This window comes from Brassica napus, chromosome C5, assembly GCF_020379485.1.
Source record: "Brassica napus cultivar Da-Ae chromosome C5, Da-Ae, whole genome shotgun sequence".
NCBI lineage: Eukaryota > Viridiplantae > Streptophyta > Magnoliopsida > Brassicales > Brassicaceae > Brassica > Brassica napus.
In genome coordinates, this window is record NC_063448.1 from 50,463,460 (window position 1) to 50,481,950 (window position 18,491).

Below are 18,491 nucleotides of genomic sequence, written 5' to 3' on the forward strand. Positions count from 1 at the left end.
TTACGAATTTTCATCTTTCTGTTTAAACTAATTCTTAAAATTTCAACTACACACATGATCTCTTTAATTAATTATTTTAATTATTTGAAGAAATAAACGAAATCATACTCCTAAAATGATTAACTAAAACTAACTAAAATAATTGGAATTAATTAAATAAATTAATATTTTTAAAATATTATTTTTATTAGTTTTAAATAATTAAAGCATTAAAACCACATTCAGAAAATAATTAACTAAAACTAATTACTTAAAGCTATTTAACTATAAATAAATAAATTAATTAATATGCTATAATATCAGTTTTATTTAATTAGGGAAATAAAAGAAATCCTATTTCTGACATGAGGAATAAAATAATTAACTGATATTTTATTAAAATAATTAATATTCCTAAATGTTAGTTTACTAGTTAGTTTAAATTAATTATGGAGATCATATGTGTCTTGAAATTTTGTAGGAAATATTTTAAATATAAAGAGAAAATTCATAAAACAATATGACATATCATCTTTTTTAAAGATATGCCATTTTTTCTTAAGTCATGTCTTTTTGTGATAATGGTTGTAGATATATTAGGGGTGGGCAAAAAACCTAAACTGAAGCGATCCAAACCAAACCAACCGAAGTTAAACCGATCCAAACCAAATCGTACTCTTTACATGACCCAATTGGTTCATGTTTTACTCAACCCGAATGGTTTGGTTTGGTTTGGGTTCAAACCGAACCAAACCGAACCAAACCAATAATCCAATATATTTTTATCTATAAATATATATATATATATATATATATATATATATATATATATATGTGTTAACATATTGTAAATTTTAGTTAAAGTTTCGTTTTCCATTTTTTGTTAACTTCCATATATTTAAAAAAAAATCCAAATATGATTCAAATAATCCTAATACCTAAAGATTGTACTGAAAACAAAACCTAAAAACTATAAGCATCTAAATCGTAGCCATCTCGTTTCGTTCATCTTTTCCAATTTTCATTCTCTAAATTATATGACAAAGTTATTATAGGATCAATAAAAACAAAAAGGTAGATGCAAATAGTCTTTTAGTTAATAGGTTTTGGAATGCTTACAAGTTTTTGTTACGCTAATTAGATTACAAATAGTCTGCTCTTTGCTTATTATGTATTTCTTCCTTTGACGTGGTTAAGAGTTTTTTCATCGAGCTTTAAATTTTTTTTGTTTCATAGATTTTAAAGAAAACCAAACTAAATCTAAACTAAACCGAACCAAACTAAACCCAAACCGAACCCAGACTAAAGTTACTTTGGTTTTAATTGGGTTGAGTTTTATAAAACCCAAATTAACCAAACCAAACCAAACCGAACCGAACCCGAAACTAAACCGATATGCCCACCCCTGGTATATATGACACATGATTAATCACTTTAAAAATAATATTTAATTATATACTAAAAAGGTTAATTGTCACCTTATATTTGAGGAAACAAATTTGTTATCTAAGAATACAACTTTATTAAAAAATTAACTAAATATCAACACCAATATATATATATAAATATCAACACCAACACTAAAGACATTTCCCTGATCATTTGTAACAAAGACATTTTCAACCTTTGTTACTTCACAATATCCTTAAAATGTCTCATTTGATCCCGACAACATTTGTCATATTTTTTATGGTTTGTTTTATGTGTTTTGAACCTTGCATCCATGCAAGAAATTTGAATTCACATAGCATCGAAAAAGCTAATCCGCTCACAACAACAATGAAAATTAAAGAAGTTTCTATAAAAGAAAATGGTTAAAATGGTTATACACCGGCTAGTAAAATCTATGGAAGTTATGCAACTGGACCCGATGTGAGTGGAAGGGGACACGAAACACCGCCAACACCAGTTACACCACCACACCATTGAAAAAGACTTATTCTTGGGTTCACCCCCTAGGTGAACCTAGAGGTTCACCAACCAATATGATTATGTTATTTCAAATTTGATATCTTTTATAAAAGGAAACAAAATATTGTCAAGTTATATTATATTTTCAAAGTAAAAAGATAAAAAAATAAAAAATAAAAATAGTAGTAATTACAAAAAAAAAAAGTTTAACGTCGTCAAGAAAAAACTAAACCTTAAATCCTAATCCCTAAACCCTAAACCCTAAATCCGAAACCCTAAACCCTTGGTTAAACTCTAAACCCTTGGATAAATCATAAACTCTAAATAAAAAACACTAAACACTAAAACACTCAAGGGTTTAGGATTTTAGTGTTTAGTGTTTTTGATTTAGAGTTTATGATTTATCCAATGGTTTAGGGTTTACCCAAGGGTTTAGGGTTTACCCAAGGGTTTAGGGTTTCAGATTTAGGGTTTAGGGATTAGGATTTAGGGTTTAGTGTTTTGCTGACAACGCTAACAATATTTTAGGAATTTTTTTTTTTTTTTGTAACTACTATTTTTTTTTTACTTTTTTATTTTAAAAATATAATATAACTTGATAATATTTTGTTTCCTTTTTTAAAAGATATCGAATTTGAAATAATGAAATCCTATTGGTTGGTGAACCTAGAGGTTCACCCTAGGGGGTGAACCCAAGAATAACTCATTGAAAAAACATTCTTTTGAATCTTTACATGTTGGATGCAATGTGAATGAGGCAATAATAAATATAACTAATAAGAGTGTGAAAGTTGGCTTATGTTCCTTATGTAATGAACATAGTTTATAGTTATACATAAAATGATATATTTAACAATGTTAAATGAAAGTTATTGTGTATAGCTTATAGTTATACATAAAATGCAAAAACATCAAAACTTAATTTGAACCAAAAGGAAAATTTAGATTATTAAAATGGATCCGATTTGAATTAGTAGTTGTTTTTTTTTTATTTGAAACTCAATCAAATTGAAACTAGTTTCAACCCTTCAAATCAGATTTAAATGATTTCCTATAAAAAAACTCGATGTATTCTTTCAAGTCCATCCCCTCAACTATTCAAATATTAGTGATATGTAAAATAGACTAACCCTTTATTCATAGTAGTTCTTTACTAGTTCATTCAGACACTGGACCATCTCTTTTGATCCTTCTCTAGAGAAGTACGAGGATGCACCCGTTAGCTCTGTTCGTTTTAAAGACGCCGCCAGTAGCAGCAACCAACAATTACTTTACGAAAGAAGAAAATTCATAGTTTTAAAGACGCAGCTAGTCCCAAGCTTGATAATCGGAGGCAGGAAATCGGAGTTGCCGCAGTCGCTGATTTTCTCAGCGTTCACTTTACCGGTTTTATTTGCCGCGGCGTTGAATAAGTAACTCCGACTTTGTCTTGACTGTGATGTGCTCGCCCTAACCGTTGAGATAATTTAGAGCCGCTGCCGCTTGTCGCAGCGTTGATGATGGTAGTAAATTGCTGAAGCGTGGGTTCACTCTCCTTGTAAGCATGTAGACTTGTCTTCAGTTGAAGCAAGGCAGAGTAGTGAAGGCTCTGTTGGATCTTTGAACATGGTCCCTCATCATCATCTTCTTCCAGGTGTATCAAACGGGTTTAGTCTCGATCTTTGAGAAGAGTGAAGAGCATAGCGGTAACTCCATAGCTGCAACGAATGCAGCAGCGAAGATTGTTTGAGGTAGCCAGGGGAAGATCTGGAAGGATACAATCAAGAATACAAGAGAAGAACGAGTGAAAATAGAGAAGGAAAAGCCTTGTTCTAGCATTGATTCTGATTTGCGAAGTAGTGATTTTGTGTTTTCGAATGGTGCAGTTTTCTGTTGCAAATGTTTAAACAACGGAGAGAAAGATGAGAGGCCGATGAGGATGAATCATATTGGGGAATATAGCAAAGAACATTTTACATCGCCTTTTTTTTTCCGTTCCCGAACATTTTACATCGCTAATATTCATAACGTGAGGCCTGTTGATAGCCGGTTACTCTATCGGTAACATCATCATGTTCACTAGTTCATAACAGTATATTTTGAATGCCACATCCAAATATTGAATATGCGTAAAAGTCTGAGACTTCTTCGGATATTCTTTATTCCCATAATTTCTTCCTTTTATGTTTTTTTTTTCAGCTAAATCAAGTACATTTTTATAGGGAAAACTGTTTTTTATAGCAAAAAAATAGTAACTATGTCACTTTATACTAATCTATATTTTGTGTCATATTTTCCTATAATGCCCTTTAAAATTTATGAAAATAATTTTAATAAATAGTTTTAGAAACAAAAAAAATTTGGAAAAATAGTAACATTCGTTAAAATACCTATATGAACTTTATGGTATATTTTTCAGTTATAAAAAAGTTAAAATTATAAATTTCAGATTATGTTCTAAAAAAGTAGAAATGACATTCTACGAAGTAAAAAACGAAATCTACTTTTTTCATTGAATCTACAATGTTTAGAATACGTGATCTATGTAAATAGGAGTATTCTACAAATATGTAGAATACACATTCCGCGCTTAACCTACCATTCTAAAATTCTTAGAAATCAAAATCTACACATTAATCTAATTCTAAAACATGTAGAAACTGATTTCTACAGATTTACTATAAATCTAAAACATGTAGAAATCAAATTCAAAACATTACTATAATTCTAAAAAACTATAGAAACTGATTTCTACATATTAGTTGTATTCTACGGATAAGAAATCAGTTCCTAAAAATATGGAAACAAAATATTTGAGAATATTCACTTTTATATTTTTTTAAAAAAATCGATTTAAAAAAAAAAAAAACGAAAAAGGAACAAAAAAGCGACAAAAAAACCTTGGCAACCTTCTTCGCCGTCTTCTATATTCCATTGATTGTTCACAAAATTTTCACATTATTTCTACCATGATTCATGTCTATGCTTCATGTGGTGTTTTGGAATTGGTTGTATCTTCAGGTTGGAGTTTTAATGTTGATAAAAAGAAAGGAGGAAGGTTACTTGCTTTGGAATTGAAGTCTTCTCTGTAAGAGTTAAAGAAAAACGTTATAGAGGATTTTGGTTTTGAAGAAACAGATGCTGATTTGGAGTTGAGTTACCTTCCTATTGGATTGATCAATTCATCAAAATGTCCACCAGTGATCATTGGAAACTCAAGGCAAGTTCAAAATTTTCTAGGGTTTTGTAAGAAGCATCAATCAACTCAATTGTGTGTCAGCTATAAAGCAAAGCAAGAAAATCCAAATAAGATCGACATTGATCTTAATAAGATGACAACTAATGCAAGTACTAGTGAAGAGAACGAGCGAAATCCTTGTGACATTGGGACCGCTTCAAATATTGTTAAGGGGGCTAAGCATAACGAGAAGAGGAAAGGGAAGATGAAGCAAAGTGAAGTTGATGGAGATGATTATGATGCTGACAAGCATAACGAGAAGAAGAAAGGAAAGATGAAGCAAGACGAGGTTGAAGGAGATGATTATGATGCTGACAAGATCAATTCTAAAAAAGAAAACAGAGAAAAATTGGCAAAGAGTCAGGTGGTGGAATTGGTTAAGACGGGAGATCTTTTCCTCGACAAAACAGTTTTGAAAGCGAGGTTTGAGTTATGTGCAATGAAGCATAACTTTCACTACACAGTTACCAACTCCAATAAATCAGTTTGGTGTATTAGATGCGCTGATAAGGTGTGCTTTTGGGGTGCTCGAGCTGAGTGTTTGAAGGGCTCCACATATTTTATTATTAAGAAGTATGTCGGTGTACATTCCTGCGCACCTTCAAACAAAACCAGTGCCGGAAAGACAGCTTCAGCGAAAACGATAGGCAGTCTGCTAATGCATAAATATGAAGGTATCAAGGAAGGGCCTAAAGCGAAAGATATTGTTCAGATTATGCGTAATGATTATGGATGTGAGATCTCTGATTCTTTAGCATGGGATTCCCGTGAATATGCAGTCAACGCTGTTAGAGGTATTCCAGAGGAAAGTTATGGGAAAATACCAAAATACTTGCACATGCTGCGAGAGGCCAATCCGGGTACACATTCCTCTTACAAGACTGACGTCGATGGTAGATTTCGATATCTGTTTATAGCGTTTGGTCAATCGATCAGAGGCTTTAACACAGTCATGAGGCGTGTCATTGTTGTCGATGGAACATTCTTGAAGAGTAAATTCAAAGGGGTGCTACTGGTTGCAACTGCTATAGATGGAAATTCAAATTTATATCCTATTGCATTTTGGATAGTAGACTCTGAGAATGAACAGTCTTGGGAATGGTTTATGAGACAATTAAAAGTTGCTGTTGCTGATGATAATGGTTTGGCTTTTATTTCGGATAGACAAGTGTCAATAGCGAAGGCACTGGAGAAAGTGTATCCGCTAGCGAGACATGGTATTTGTATTCATCATTTGTTGAATAATGTGATATCGTATTTCAAGGGGAAAGGATTAGCTGGGTTGATTTCTAAGGCTTCAAAGGCTTATAGAGTGGTTGATTTCAAGAAGACGTTTGCTCATGTTTGCAATATCAGTCCAGCAATTGGAAATTATCTTATGAAAGCAGATGTCAAAAAGTGGGCTAGATGTCAATTTCATGGATACAGGTATGACATTAGGACAAACAATCCTGCAGAGTCGATAAATTCTGCGTTGCGTTCGCCGAGAGAGTTTCCCGTAATTCCTTTGTTGGACAGTATTAGAGAAATGCTGACACGCTAGTTTTTTAAGCGTAAGCAATCGATTTCAAAGCACACCCACCGTTTGACCATAAATGTGGAGGAAAAGATTGATAGGAGAATTGGAAAGGGGGAAACTTTCAGAGTTTACCCTGTAACCGATAGCCAGCTGCTTGTTAAAGGCGATACAATTGACTGCTTTGTTGATTTGGACAAACGGACTTGTTCTTGTGGGAAGTACGACCTCTTGAAAATCCCTTGTAGACACGCAATAAAAGCTGGTTTCTTTGTTGGTAGAGAACCATATACATTGACTGATTTTTTGTATACCACGGGAGCTTGGAGAGAAGCTTATCAAGAAAGCATAAATCCCATTTCAGTTCCTGAAGATGGTTGGTCTGTCCCACAAGTTGTGGAAAATTCTGAAATGCTACCGCCTGAGACAAGAAGATCTCTTGGAAGAAATAGAAAACGCAGATATGAAACTGTTGAAGACAAAATCCGATCATCACAAGGATCACAGGGGGGTCAGTCTCGTAAGTGCAGTAGATGTGGTCTTGGTGGTCATAATAGAGCAACTTGCAAGATGCCAATATAGTGGATTTGTTTGCTGTGTTCTTCACAATTTAGTGAAACTTTTCCAAACTTCATTTGCTTGATTTCTAGTAACTTTGTTTCTGTTTGTGACAACTTTGTTTCAGTTTTTCTGATTATATTTTCTTGAATTTTAGTAACTTTGTTTCAGTTTGGGACAACTTTGTTTAATTTTCATGCCGTATTAACTTGGTTAGAAGATCTGAGTCAATCAATCCCTTAAACAAACTGTGATGTCCACTACGTATGGATCGATCGATCTGTATATTGAACGGTCGATCCATCGGTCGATCCTGATCAATATGCAAAACAAACAAAAACACGGACAATCTTTTGATCGACCTGGTACAGTTCTCTCGATCGGCAAAGCTCGATCTCGTACGGACCGATCGATCGAAAATATGGATCGATCGATCGGAAATTTGGATCGATCGATTGACAGTTTGGAACGATCGATCCCATACTCTGATACATCTTATTTGAACCGAATTTAACTCAGCAAAATAGAGAGAATATGATAAAAACCTCCATTTATCTTCTCCTACATAACTATACTTAATAGAATGATAACTTACTATAGGTTATATAATTTATAAAAGTTATAATCCAAACTGGACTAATAAAACATGCAAACAATCCAGATTCGAATTCGAAATGCGCAGAAAATAAAAAAAACCGGTGGAATACAATGGAAAGATATAACTGATACTGATCATTGGTGGTCGTCAGGACTGCAGCTCCTACTCTGTCCTGGTGCTCGTCTGCTCCTATGGAGTGAACCTCGCTCTTCATCGGTTGCTTCATCAGATGGTTCATTTCCTGCGTCGTCTCTAGTCATACCAGCTGCCTCTGAAGTCTTTGGAGCGCGGCAGCAGGAAGGAGTAGGTGGACATCTAATCTTTGCAAGTGCACCCCACACAGTCTGCATCATCGTCGAGAGCTTGACTAATGTATCGGCAGTCCATGCGAACTGCTGCTGCTGTGTACCATCTAATGGTGGTGCTCCAGAATCAAACTGACCAGTATATGGTGGTAAAAAATACTCCATATAAGGGTTTGGAGTATGATTGACTGAGATATCCGGGATGGTGTCATCCTCACATTGTGTCTGCGCAGGACCAGAAGAAGAAGAACCACGATGACATTTTGAAGCTGGTGGAGGAGGCGTGTAAAGAACTTCAGCAGGAGGCATGAACTCCATGTTCTCCACAGACGTCAGAGATGTGATAGTGGGTTGTGGAAGCTTGCAATGAAGGATTGTCCCATCAGGCTTGGTAAAACGGTATATTTTACCAGAATGAAGGATCTTGGTGTTTAGGAAGAACTGGGCATCAAATCTGTCAATCGTATCCACACAAGGAGTATCTGAAAGATCAATATCATGGTGCATGAAGATCCGAGTAAGTAGACTGCCAATAGACTTATCCAAAGGCTTCCTGTCAAGAGGACGAAGACCCCTAAACTTCCTTTCAAACAACATCTGAGCAAACAATGCTCCCATGTTTAAAGAAAGCTCTGCTGGAGGTTCATCTGCAACGTCATACGTCGGCCTGAGAGCTAATGGCAGCCCGTAGTGAATAAGCTGCGCTTCATCTTCAGTAAGTGATCCTGCTTCTGATTTTCCTAGTAGAAGATGACCCAGATATTTTGCTACCACTCGCAAGACCGGGTTTCTGAGCATTGCAAGTTTAGCTTCCCGAGATACATAAGAACTGTCTGCAATCTTGCTCCACAACAAGTAAGCACATGGAAACTTGGGCAAAGAGCATGCCTCATGTCGGGTCTGAAATCCGAATAGTATACACAGCTCGTGTATAGACATCTCATAAAGCAGTCCTCTACATAGGAATGTAAGTTTACCTTTGCTAGCAACTTTGTTTACCTCGGACTTGTAGTGCAACTCAACTAAAGAGAGAAACTGTATAACCAAGTCTGGATATAGGGGTTGTGGATTGTAGCCAAGAGTCCCAAGTCCCATGTTTTTCCACATCTTTTTGACATCCCGCACAATTCCCAACTCCTTTGTAGTGTAATCGCAGATGAACTTTGTTGGTTTCAATCTCATCCGCTGCAAACCATTGTAGAGAATGCAGTGGTAATCACTCCAACCAGCATAGTAATCGCGGTGTGTGTAGGATGCAAGTTGTCTCAGCTCCTTCTTACTTGAGATATGTCGGTTATGAATTGTAGGGAGTTTAGAGAATGGAGTCAATGGGTCACGAGGCCAAGGGGCTGCTTCCCGAGGCTCATCACTTTCGGGCTGCGCTGAGGTCGAAGCAGCTGTTGTGTCACGTGTCTGTGTTGCCGCCGGTGCTGTTTCCTTGGTCTTTTTCGGTCCTCCTTTTTTCACCATTTTCTGCACACAACCCTTAACAAATGAGTTCTCAAAGGTAAAACTGAGTAAATTGACATGGACAATGATTCAACACCTATGCAACTCAACAACTAACATTACAGATTTAATTCCAAATTTTCGATATTTTTTTTTTAAGAAGTAACCCTAATTTCTTAAATCAAACTTAAAACTACGAATTAAGACAAGAGCTATATGGAAAATCGTCACTAATCATCACCCTAACACACGATTAAAGCCAAAACGACTTAAAAACACTAGAATTTCACTTTTTGCTATTAAAATTTTGAACTATAAAAGTGGAGATAGAGTTTCATACCTTTACAGATCGACCAAAAGAGTGGTAGATTCGGAATTAGCTCACGAAATCGTCTGGGTTAGGCTCAAGAATCGTCCAAATCGGAGTAAAATCGAGAGAGAAAGGGTTTATGAAGGTGGGTTTGATCCCATTCTCTCAAGAAAAATTGGGGAAGGAGATAAAAGTGAGGGTTTGATCTAAGTCTCACGATTTTACTCATAAAATCGTGTTATTCCGGTTCAAATTAAGTGGGTATTAAACCGGATTTAACCGATGAAAACCATAAAATCGATTTGAGAAACTTATCTGGGTGCGGGATCGATCGATCCGAAAGATAGATCGATCGATCTGGAGGCGATCGAGCTTTGCCGAACGAGCGTACTGGAACAGGTCGATCAAAATATGCTGCGCATTTTTTGTTTGTTCTGCATAATGCTCAGGATCGACTGCTTGGATCGAACTGGTCCTACACAGAACGATCGATCTATATAGATCAAGCTTTCCGGATCGAGCAGCTTGTGTCGATCGATCGATCTATTTAGGCTGACCGGATTTGCAATTGTTTTTTGAGTTTAGTGAACTTTATGGTTTCTCAATTAATAATGTTATCTTTCATTTTGTAAACTCAAGTACTGTATATAGAAAAAATACCATTATAACAGAAACTCCTAAAATCATTACAAAATAAGTTTAAAAAAGCATAACGAACAATAAATCATAAATCATCAATCTCAACATACTCGGCAGGCGTACTACACTTAATAGGTTCATACTTTGACATTCTCTCAATCAGCTCTAGATCATTAGCTGCTTCCCATAGATCCCACATAATCTTTATCCGAGCTCCCCAGATGTTCTCATCACTCACCATAGATATGTCCAACCCAAGCACGTGGCATTCGATGTGTTTTATAGTGTACACACCACAATGACATTGAAGTCGGTTAAGACCACTCATAGGTACATAGGAAACATTGTACGGAGTGATGTGGAGATGCTTATGTATTGTCAATGACTGCACGGCCTTGACAATCCGAGGAATAAGCTGCGCGAAAGCTTCCACTTCCTTGATTTTTTTTTACCCCCGCAATCAAACACCTGGATATTCCTAGTCACAAAACTGATGCATAAAGCAATCCAATGGTTGCAATTGACCCAGACAGGAACGTACATCCGATCCACATCGACATTCCACAACATCCGTGTTCTTCCATGGGAAGGCAGTTCACCTTTACCGTATTGCAGTAATAATGGATCCATAGTGTATTTCTTAATACCCTTACAGAAATTCTGGTAATCCTTAGCAATGAGGTCGCTGAAGACGCATGTCATGAAAGCAACACGGTCTACGTTCCATAGTTTCAATGTTGTTCTTTCCCGAAAAACATACATTATAGCATCAATTTCCTACAAAAACAAAGACAAATCTGTAATGTATACATTTATATAATAGGTAACATTTTATAGAAATAACCGGTTGAATGCTTACGTAGTTTTTAAGCCAACTGCTGGCAGACATAATACGTCCGGCTAGATCACCGTCTAACATAGATGGACCAATCTGTATAGCTTTGTAAACAAAATACAATGGTAGAGATGTCAATTATTAAGAAAATCAACGGAATGATATATACAAAGGAATAACATATGTTCGTGTATCTTGCCAGTCCTGCATCTTCTTAAAATCTGTAGGATGCACAAACACCAAGCAGCGATCAGGGAAATCTTCGCCGTCTAGCTCTATATCTCGGTCATCTAATCAGACCGCTGGCTTCTTCAATGATTTTAGAAGTTCCAATGTATCTGTTGGCTTCTTTAATGATTTTGGAAGTTCCAACCAATCCAATGAATCTTCGACTTTAGCTTGAGAAGGATTCAAACCTTTCACAAATGTGTCTAATGGAAGGTTCTTCATGCAACTTTCCAAAAACTCTTGTGTACCCATACGAAGATCACTAGCTGATGATTGAGTAACTTTTGCACGAGGTAAATTGACACACGAATCAGCAGTCTTTAACTCTTGGTTTTTTACAGCCTGTTGATAAACACGTACAATTACAAATTACACATACAAATTTCAAATTCAAAATAGAGAATAGACATAAACGACAAGTTCGAAATCCATAATAAACATACAAACTTCCAAATACATATTACATTAAATATAGTCATTAAATAAACGACAAGTTTCAAATACATATTACCGCCTCATTCCAAGTTCCAACAACCTAGCTTCAAAGACCTACATTCCATCGCCTAGTTCCAAGCTTTCAACAACTTTTAACTCTTTCTCTTAGTAGTTACCTTTTTCTTTGATGGAGCAGTACCTTTTTTGCTGGTGCTAGGACCACTGTTGATTTTGGTCATGCTAGGACCGCTTGCTTGATCACTCTTTCCCACCAATTCAGTCACCACTAAAGTTGTCCTGAGCTGTGTAACCTCAGCCTCAATTTTCCCCAATCTGTCGGTTACAACTGTCTCAAATTGCTCAGTTTTCTCCGAAGCTGTCCTGAGTTGTGTAACCTCAGTCTCAATCTTACCCAACCTGTCCGAGAACTGCTGACAGAATTTCTCCCCAAAAGTAGTAAAATAAGCTTATACCAGATCCTCCAAGAAATTTTTCATATCTGTGTCAATATTCCCTTTTGATGAAGCAGCTAGGTGGCACAAAACATTCTTCTTCCTTGACTCTGCTCCTCGGTCTGCATGCTTTCTCTTGTTTCTTCCCGAAACATCAGCTGTGCCATCAACATTCCCTGCAACATGACTATTTTCACCTCTCTCAGTATCAGCTATTTGATCCTCTCCTTTCTCTTCGCCAGATTCCTCAAATTCAGAGTTCGTAGCTTCTTTTACTCTCCAAACATGATTGTTCCAATCATGTTTACTATTGATCATATCCAAAATGCGATCTACTCTTTCATCTTTCTTCTCATCCTTCTGTACAAAATCAGTTGCCAAAAGGACCACTCCATCTATGTGGGATTCCATGAATGAATGCAAAATCCCCTACAAACAATCAAATCATTAGTAAAGTGAACAAGACAATAAATATTTTAATTTGAAAAATATATGCATACATTTTCTGGGAATAAGTTCTCAACGCCAATGATATCTTCATAAGAACATTTTGCACATCCTCTCCAATTACCACACAGTGGACCTGTAAAATTTTTACTGACTTTTGTGCCACAAATCTCTCCTAAAGCAGGAACAGCTTCCATTATCCAAATTTGGAAACCAAACAAGAATCCTTCCATCAGATACCCCTCTTTTTGCTCTAATTTATGCCTTGTTTTATCAATTTGCTTCAGAAGGAAATCAAACGAATACAGACCCCATGGGTAATTCCGAAGCTTCTCCAAATCCATTGCCAACTTCATGTACAGATGCGGGATATTCACCTTCTCATCCTTCCCCATCACCACACCCATAATAACACAAAGATATATCAGTCTCACCCTATCAACCCAAGTCCAGGTATTGCTCTCTTCCAAATGCTTCTTTTTAATGATCTGCAAATTTATTTTTCCATTTGTTTTTATCTACTTGCTCCAAAAACCATCATCATCTTTCCATGTCACTAACCCACTGTTATTCTCTCGCTTCACTTTCAGACCAGTGACAGCATGATACTCTTGCAATCCAAAACGCAGAGGTCTCCTAGCGAAAGTGAACCACTTCTCATGTCTCTTGCTTGTCATCAACTCCTTACACAAGAAAGAGTGTACCAACCTCGCCGAAAACTTCAGATCATTCTTCTGGATAACCATAATCTGTGAAAAAATGGGATCTTTCATAACTTCATCTAATTCTGGCTCCATTTTTTCTTTCAGCAACTCGAGAAGTTTTAGTCGGCAGCTGTTATTAATTTTCTTAACCTGAGGTTCCAATCTCTCACCGTATAAACGATTAGGCAACTCCAACTCCATACCTGAAAATTGAAAACAATACAACATATATCTATTAATAACAAATATCATAGCTCAGTTAAATAATGTCTCTTAATACTTTATCAATAACCAATGTCAAAGAATTAGCATTCTCACTGTATTAATTTCAATTTTATGGTGTTTTAATTTTTTTTTTTTTTAAAAACCTAAAATTCCTAAATCTATCCCAAAAATATGATTTAAGCCATGATTGTGTACAAAATCTTCTCTAATCATCACCTTAACACATGATTGAAGCCTAAATATCCTAACTAACTCAAAATTTTTACCTTTTACCTTTCTATTTTCAAACTCTAAAAAGAAGTGGAGATAGAATTTCATACCTTTGCAGAACGAACTAAAGAGTGATAGATTCGTAAAAAGCTCACGAAATCGTATGGGTTAGGCCAAATAATCGTCCAAATCAGAGTGAAATTGAGTGAGTTAGGGTTAATGAACTTGGGTGAGAATTTGATTTTGTCTCCCTTTATTCGTGAATGGGAAATTATGGGTTTCATCCCAGAGAAATCGAGTTTAAAGAGTTGAAATCATGCTTGGTCGGTTCAAATCAAGTGGAAATCAATCCGGATATAATCATACAAAACCAAAAAAATCGATTTGGGATTCTTTCCTCGGCACGGGATCGATTGATCTATTCTTACAGATCGGTCGATCTGTGTAAATCGACCTTCGCCGATCGAGTGAAATGGACCAGGTCGATCAGTATATATTTCGCGTTTTTTTTGTTCTGAATAATGATCGGGATCGATCGATCCACTATAACTTGTAAAGTGGGATCGATCGATCCCCCTTGTCGAACTCAATATATATCTTTTTAAAAAAATTACAATTTTAAGGGCATTACTGCCATTTTGGAAAAAATTAGTCTAATAGGATATAAAGTAGTATAAATTAGTCTAAATGGACATAGTTACCATTTTTTTGCTCTAGATTTCCCTTTTTTATATTAGCTAAACAAAGCAAATTACTAACAATCTAACATCAAATATATAAAGATGTATACTCTTCTTTTTTTCTAACGCAAGATATGAAAGCCCTTGATTTTTTTTTTGTTGAGAAAACTTGATTTCTTTTTTTCTTCTAAATGAAACCTTTGAGTTCTTTTGTGTGAGTTAACTAATAAAGAAAATATTATGCATATAATAAAATCTTTACCTATTTTACATATCACTAATATTTGAATGGTTGAGGAGATAGATTTGAAATAGTAGGTCGAGTGTTTTTTTTATAAGAAATAATTTAAATATAGTTCTAAGGGTTTATACTGGTTTCAATTTTATTGAGTTAAGAAAAAACAATTATTGTTGTAATAACTAGTTGAACTGGCGTGGACATAAACTGTTTTAAGGAAAACAATTTAAATTATTATCAAGTTGTCTTATTATATATTCTAAATAACATGTATGTATAATTAAGTAATTTTATGATTGTTGGATTAAAATTTTATATACAAATACACGGTAAAAATGTCTAATATAATAACTTTAATATTGCCAGTTAGATGTTTTCAATCTAACTTTTGGTATTTATTTTAAAATACGATACACAGATGAATAATAATTTATAAATGAATGAAATATGATGATTTAAAGTACATATATAATTTAAAAATTACTTAATTGTGTGTAGTTTTTGAATTCATGAAGTAATTATTATTATAAAAGGAATATGTGTCTCTTTTTCAATTTGATGAAAACTTCATTTCACTCATAATATTGGTTTTTCATATAAAGAATTATTAAATCTTCATATCAATATATATGCTCTCATCCTTTCATTTATAAATTATGAGTTTTTACCTCTAGTTTCTTTTCAAATAACATAGATAATAAATATTTTCTCAAAACATGTTTTTTAAATAATTATATTATTTTAGTGGGCCGCGTGATTAGATAAGCCCACTAACCCAGCAATAGGCTTTTGCGAATATTAATTTTCTAATTATTTTTTCTCTTGGTCAACGTTATCTCATTAATCTAGTCAATGTATATAGATATGTATTTAACAAAAAAAAGGAAAATAATCTTAATTCTTGTCTTTTTGTAAGACTATGACTTGGTCTTGTTAAGACTAAAACAATTCTTAAAACATCATCATTACTTATCTAATTAATTAATTATACTTATTTTTTTTAATATTATTAAGGCTTTGAATGTTTCCAAACCTCGCTATAATTGATAGTTGCAAAAAATTTTTTATATATTTATGTATTTATATGTTTTTGTTACTATTAAAAAACGCACCGCTGTTATTTCCGCATCTTGCCATTCAGACTCTATGTTTTCTTCTTAACTGTTAAGAAAGTGATTAATTTTAAAGATAACAAAATCTGTATTTAAAAGATAATACGGTCCTCACAAACTCTTTACCATTCACCAAGACAGCAAAAAAGAAAAGATGTCGACAGTTTCACCCTGCTCGCAACTAGTTCAGGTGGTTCCGGACAACCACAACAACACTGGCGACTCCTCTGGGGTCAAGTACGAGGATCTTGTCCGCAACTCCGACATCTTCCTGGAGCATCTCAGAGCTCTCCTCGGATTGCTCGGGAACGAACTCAAGTGAGTTTTTCTTTTGTTCATTTTCCTTTCCTCGTATTTGGTTTTTGAAGGTTTGTGAGATTGTTTTCTTGTGTTTGAGATTGTAAAAGAAAGAAAAATCTAAACTTTGGTTTGTGGGTATTGTTGATTTCTCCTGCCGATGTAATTGAATGGGTTTGATCTTGTGTTCGGTGTTTGTGGGCATGCAAGTTTTTTTTTGTTCGTATTGGGGTTTGAGATTGGTTAGGGTTGTTGATATGTTGTGTGGTGAGATTGAAGTAGAACCGTTACGTTTTTTTTGTGCTTAGTGGATAATCTAATTAGGGTTAAATGGAATCTGTATTGGTGCAGTTTAAAGACACATCCTTTATGATGATTGATTCCTTAATATATGCAGGATTTTGCGTTTTATGTCACTGTTCAATTGGGTTTTTATCTTGTTGTTTATCTGATTATATGTGTGGTTTGGAAACTATCTTGTTGATAAGGAAACTGAAATCAAATTGGATTTGGTGTTTTACTAATCTGAAATGTTGTGGTTAAGATCTGATAAACAAGTTTAGGGCTTTATGTGTTGTTCCGTCTTATTTGGATTGAAACATTGTTGTGTGTTTCTGAGAAGGGTTCCTACGGTGGGAGGGAGCACTCTGGACCTGCACCGCCTTTTCGTGGAGGTTACCTCTCGTGGTGGGATTGCAAAGGTACTGTCATTAATCAGAACTGTCATTTGTTATGTTATTTGTTCCATTTGAGTATTGAAAATCTGTAATTTTTTTTTTTGTTTTTGTTATTAAAAGGTGATTAAGGATAAGAGATGGAGGGAAGTGATTGGTGTGTTCAAGTTTCCGAACACAATCACAAGTGCGTCGTTTGTGCTGAGGAGGTACTACTTCAAGTTCCTTTTTCAGATGGAGCAAGTGTATTACCTCGAGCAATCAGCTTCTTCCATGAAATCAGCAGGTCTTTATTCCAACACCCTCATGTTGTTGTTTTTTTTTTTTGTTTCTTTCGTTTTACTTTGTAACATGCTGAGACACTAACTCTTATGATTTTTAGAGGAAGTAATGGAGAGCCTCTCCCCAAACCTCGAGGAAGGTATTTAAAAATGGTTTCTCTAACTCTGTGGCTTTGTATCACTTCGTGACTAATTGAATTTCCACCTTATGGAACTTGCAGGCACTGATGAACCGCAAATTGGGGCTGTGGGAGACGGAGTGCTTGATGGGAAGTTCGAAAGTGGATACCTGGTGACGATGAAATTTGGTTCTCAATTACTAAAAGGAGTGCTTTACCATCATGTTAAAAGGCCCCAACAAGCCATGGGAACTCCACCTTCAGGCATGCCACCAGCATCGCAGCGCCGAGCTAAGAAGAAAGCAAGATTGACTACTGTTGTTGATTCCCAGAAGCCCAAATGCCACAGGAGTGGCTACAACTTCTTCTTCGCTGAGCAGTACGCTAGGCTCAAACCTGAGTACCATGGCAAAGAAAGGATCATCACCAAGATGATTGGACGCATGTGGGGTGATCTCTCCGAGTCTGAGAAACAGGTAAAACTGACTTAGTACTCATCATCAAGTCAAATCCACATTTTGCTTACAGTTTGATTATCAACTTCTTATAGGTTTACCAAGACAAAGGAGTTAAGGATGTGGAGAGGTACAGGACTGAGATGCTGGAGTACAAGTCTGCCCATGAGTCTGGAGCTTCTGCTTCTGCAGCAGCCACCATGGCTCAGTAGTCTTTTCTTTCTCCCGTTGTGTTGTTGTTTTCTCTTTCTTTATTACATTTCTCTTTCTTCTTTCTTTCTCTGGACAAGTTCTTTTTCTTTTATGATGGATATTTATTTCTTTTGATCAGTTTCAGAACATGCCATGTTTATGGTTTTAGGGTTAGTAAAAGAGGTTACTAACTGCTTACTAAGGTCATTCTTCTGTTTCCATGTTTTCAACTTGGATATATTCTCTGTTGTTGCAGAAATTTGTATTAACTTAATTACTTTTTCGGTTTCAAAATAATTTATTTTTAAAAAGAAAATTATTTGTTTTTAAGACTAGTTTTATATTTTCAATACATTTTTATTAGATAACGTTAAATTGTAAATTTTGAAAAAAAATAATCATGTTTACTGGACTGATTAGATAAA

At 35.2% G+C, this 18,491-nt stretch overlaps 3 protein-coding genes across 3 annotated transcripts; 2 read left to right on the forward strand and 1 right to left on the reverse strand.

Annotated features, from left to right (window-relative positions):
• The first annotated feature begins 5,381 nt into the window (after window positions 1–5,381).
• LOC111211212 lies at window positions 5,382–6,650 on the forward strand. Its single transcript, XM_022712165.2, has one exon. The coding sequence runs from the start codon at window positions 5,382–5,384 to the stop codon at window positions 6,648–6,650; it is 1,269 nt and encodes a 422-aa protein (XP_022567886.2).
• Window positions 6,651–10,567: 3,917 nt separating this feature from the next.
• LOC125587339 lies at window positions 10,568–13,286 on the reverse strand. The gene is made up of 7 exons (XM_048757598.1): window positions 13,035–13,286; window positions 12,454–12,861; window positions 12,157–12,411; window positions 11,618–11,887; window positions 11,342–11,413; window positions 11,008–11,259; window positions 10,568–10,918 (listed from the first exon to the last, which is right to left on the reverse strand). The coding sequence occupies exons 1-7, from the start codon at window positions 13,284–13,286 to the stop codon at window positions 10,568–10,570; spliced, it is 1,860 nt and encodes a 619-aa protein (XP_048613555.1).
• Window positions 13,287–16,123: 2,837 nt separating this feature from the next.
• On the forward strand, window positions 16,124–18,264 carry LOC106452327 (high mobility group B protein 10). Its single transcript, XM_013894408.3, has 6 exons — window positions 16,124–16,366; window positions 16,968–17,046; window positions 17,143–17,305; window positions 17,402–17,440; window positions 17,522–17,895; window positions 17,970–18,264. The coding sequence occupies exons 1-6, from the start codon at window positions 16,203–16,205 to the stop codon at window positions 18,084–18,086; spliced, it is 936 nt and encodes a 311-aa protein (XP_013749862.2). The 5' UTR covers window positions 16,124–16,202; the 3' UTR covers window positions 18,087–18,264.
• Window positions 18,265–18,491: the final 227 nt, after the last annotated feature.

Coding starts and splice junctions, on each gene's coding strand:
- LOC125587339 (XM_048757598.1), bottom strand. CDS start 13,286: ATGGGTGTGGTGATGGGGAAGGATGAGAAGGTGAATATCCCGCATCTG. Junction 12,412..12,453: donor AAAATTTCTTGGAGGATCTG/GTATAAGCTTAT, acceptor AAATTCTGTCAG/CAGTTCTCGGACAGGTTGGG. Junction 11,260..11,341: donor GCAGTTGGCTTAAAAACTAC/GTAAGCATTCAA, acceptor TTGTTTTTGTAG/GAAATTGATGCTATAATGTA.
- LOC106452327 (XM_013894408.3), top strand. CDS start 16,203: ATGTCGACAGTTTCACCCTGCTCGCAACTAGTTCAGGTGGTTCCGGAC. Junction 16,367..16,967: donor TTGCTCGGGAACGAACTCAA/GTGAGTTTTTCT, acceptor GTTTCTGAGAAG/GGTTCCTACGGTGGGAGGGA. Junction 17,047..17,142: donor CTCGTGGTGGGATTGCAAAG/GTACTGTCATTA, acceptor TGTTATTAAAAG/GTGATTAAGGATAAGAGATG.
- LOC111211212 (XM_022712165.2), top strand. CDS start 5,382: ATGAAGCAAGACGAGGTTGAAGGAGATGATTATGATGCTGACAAGATC.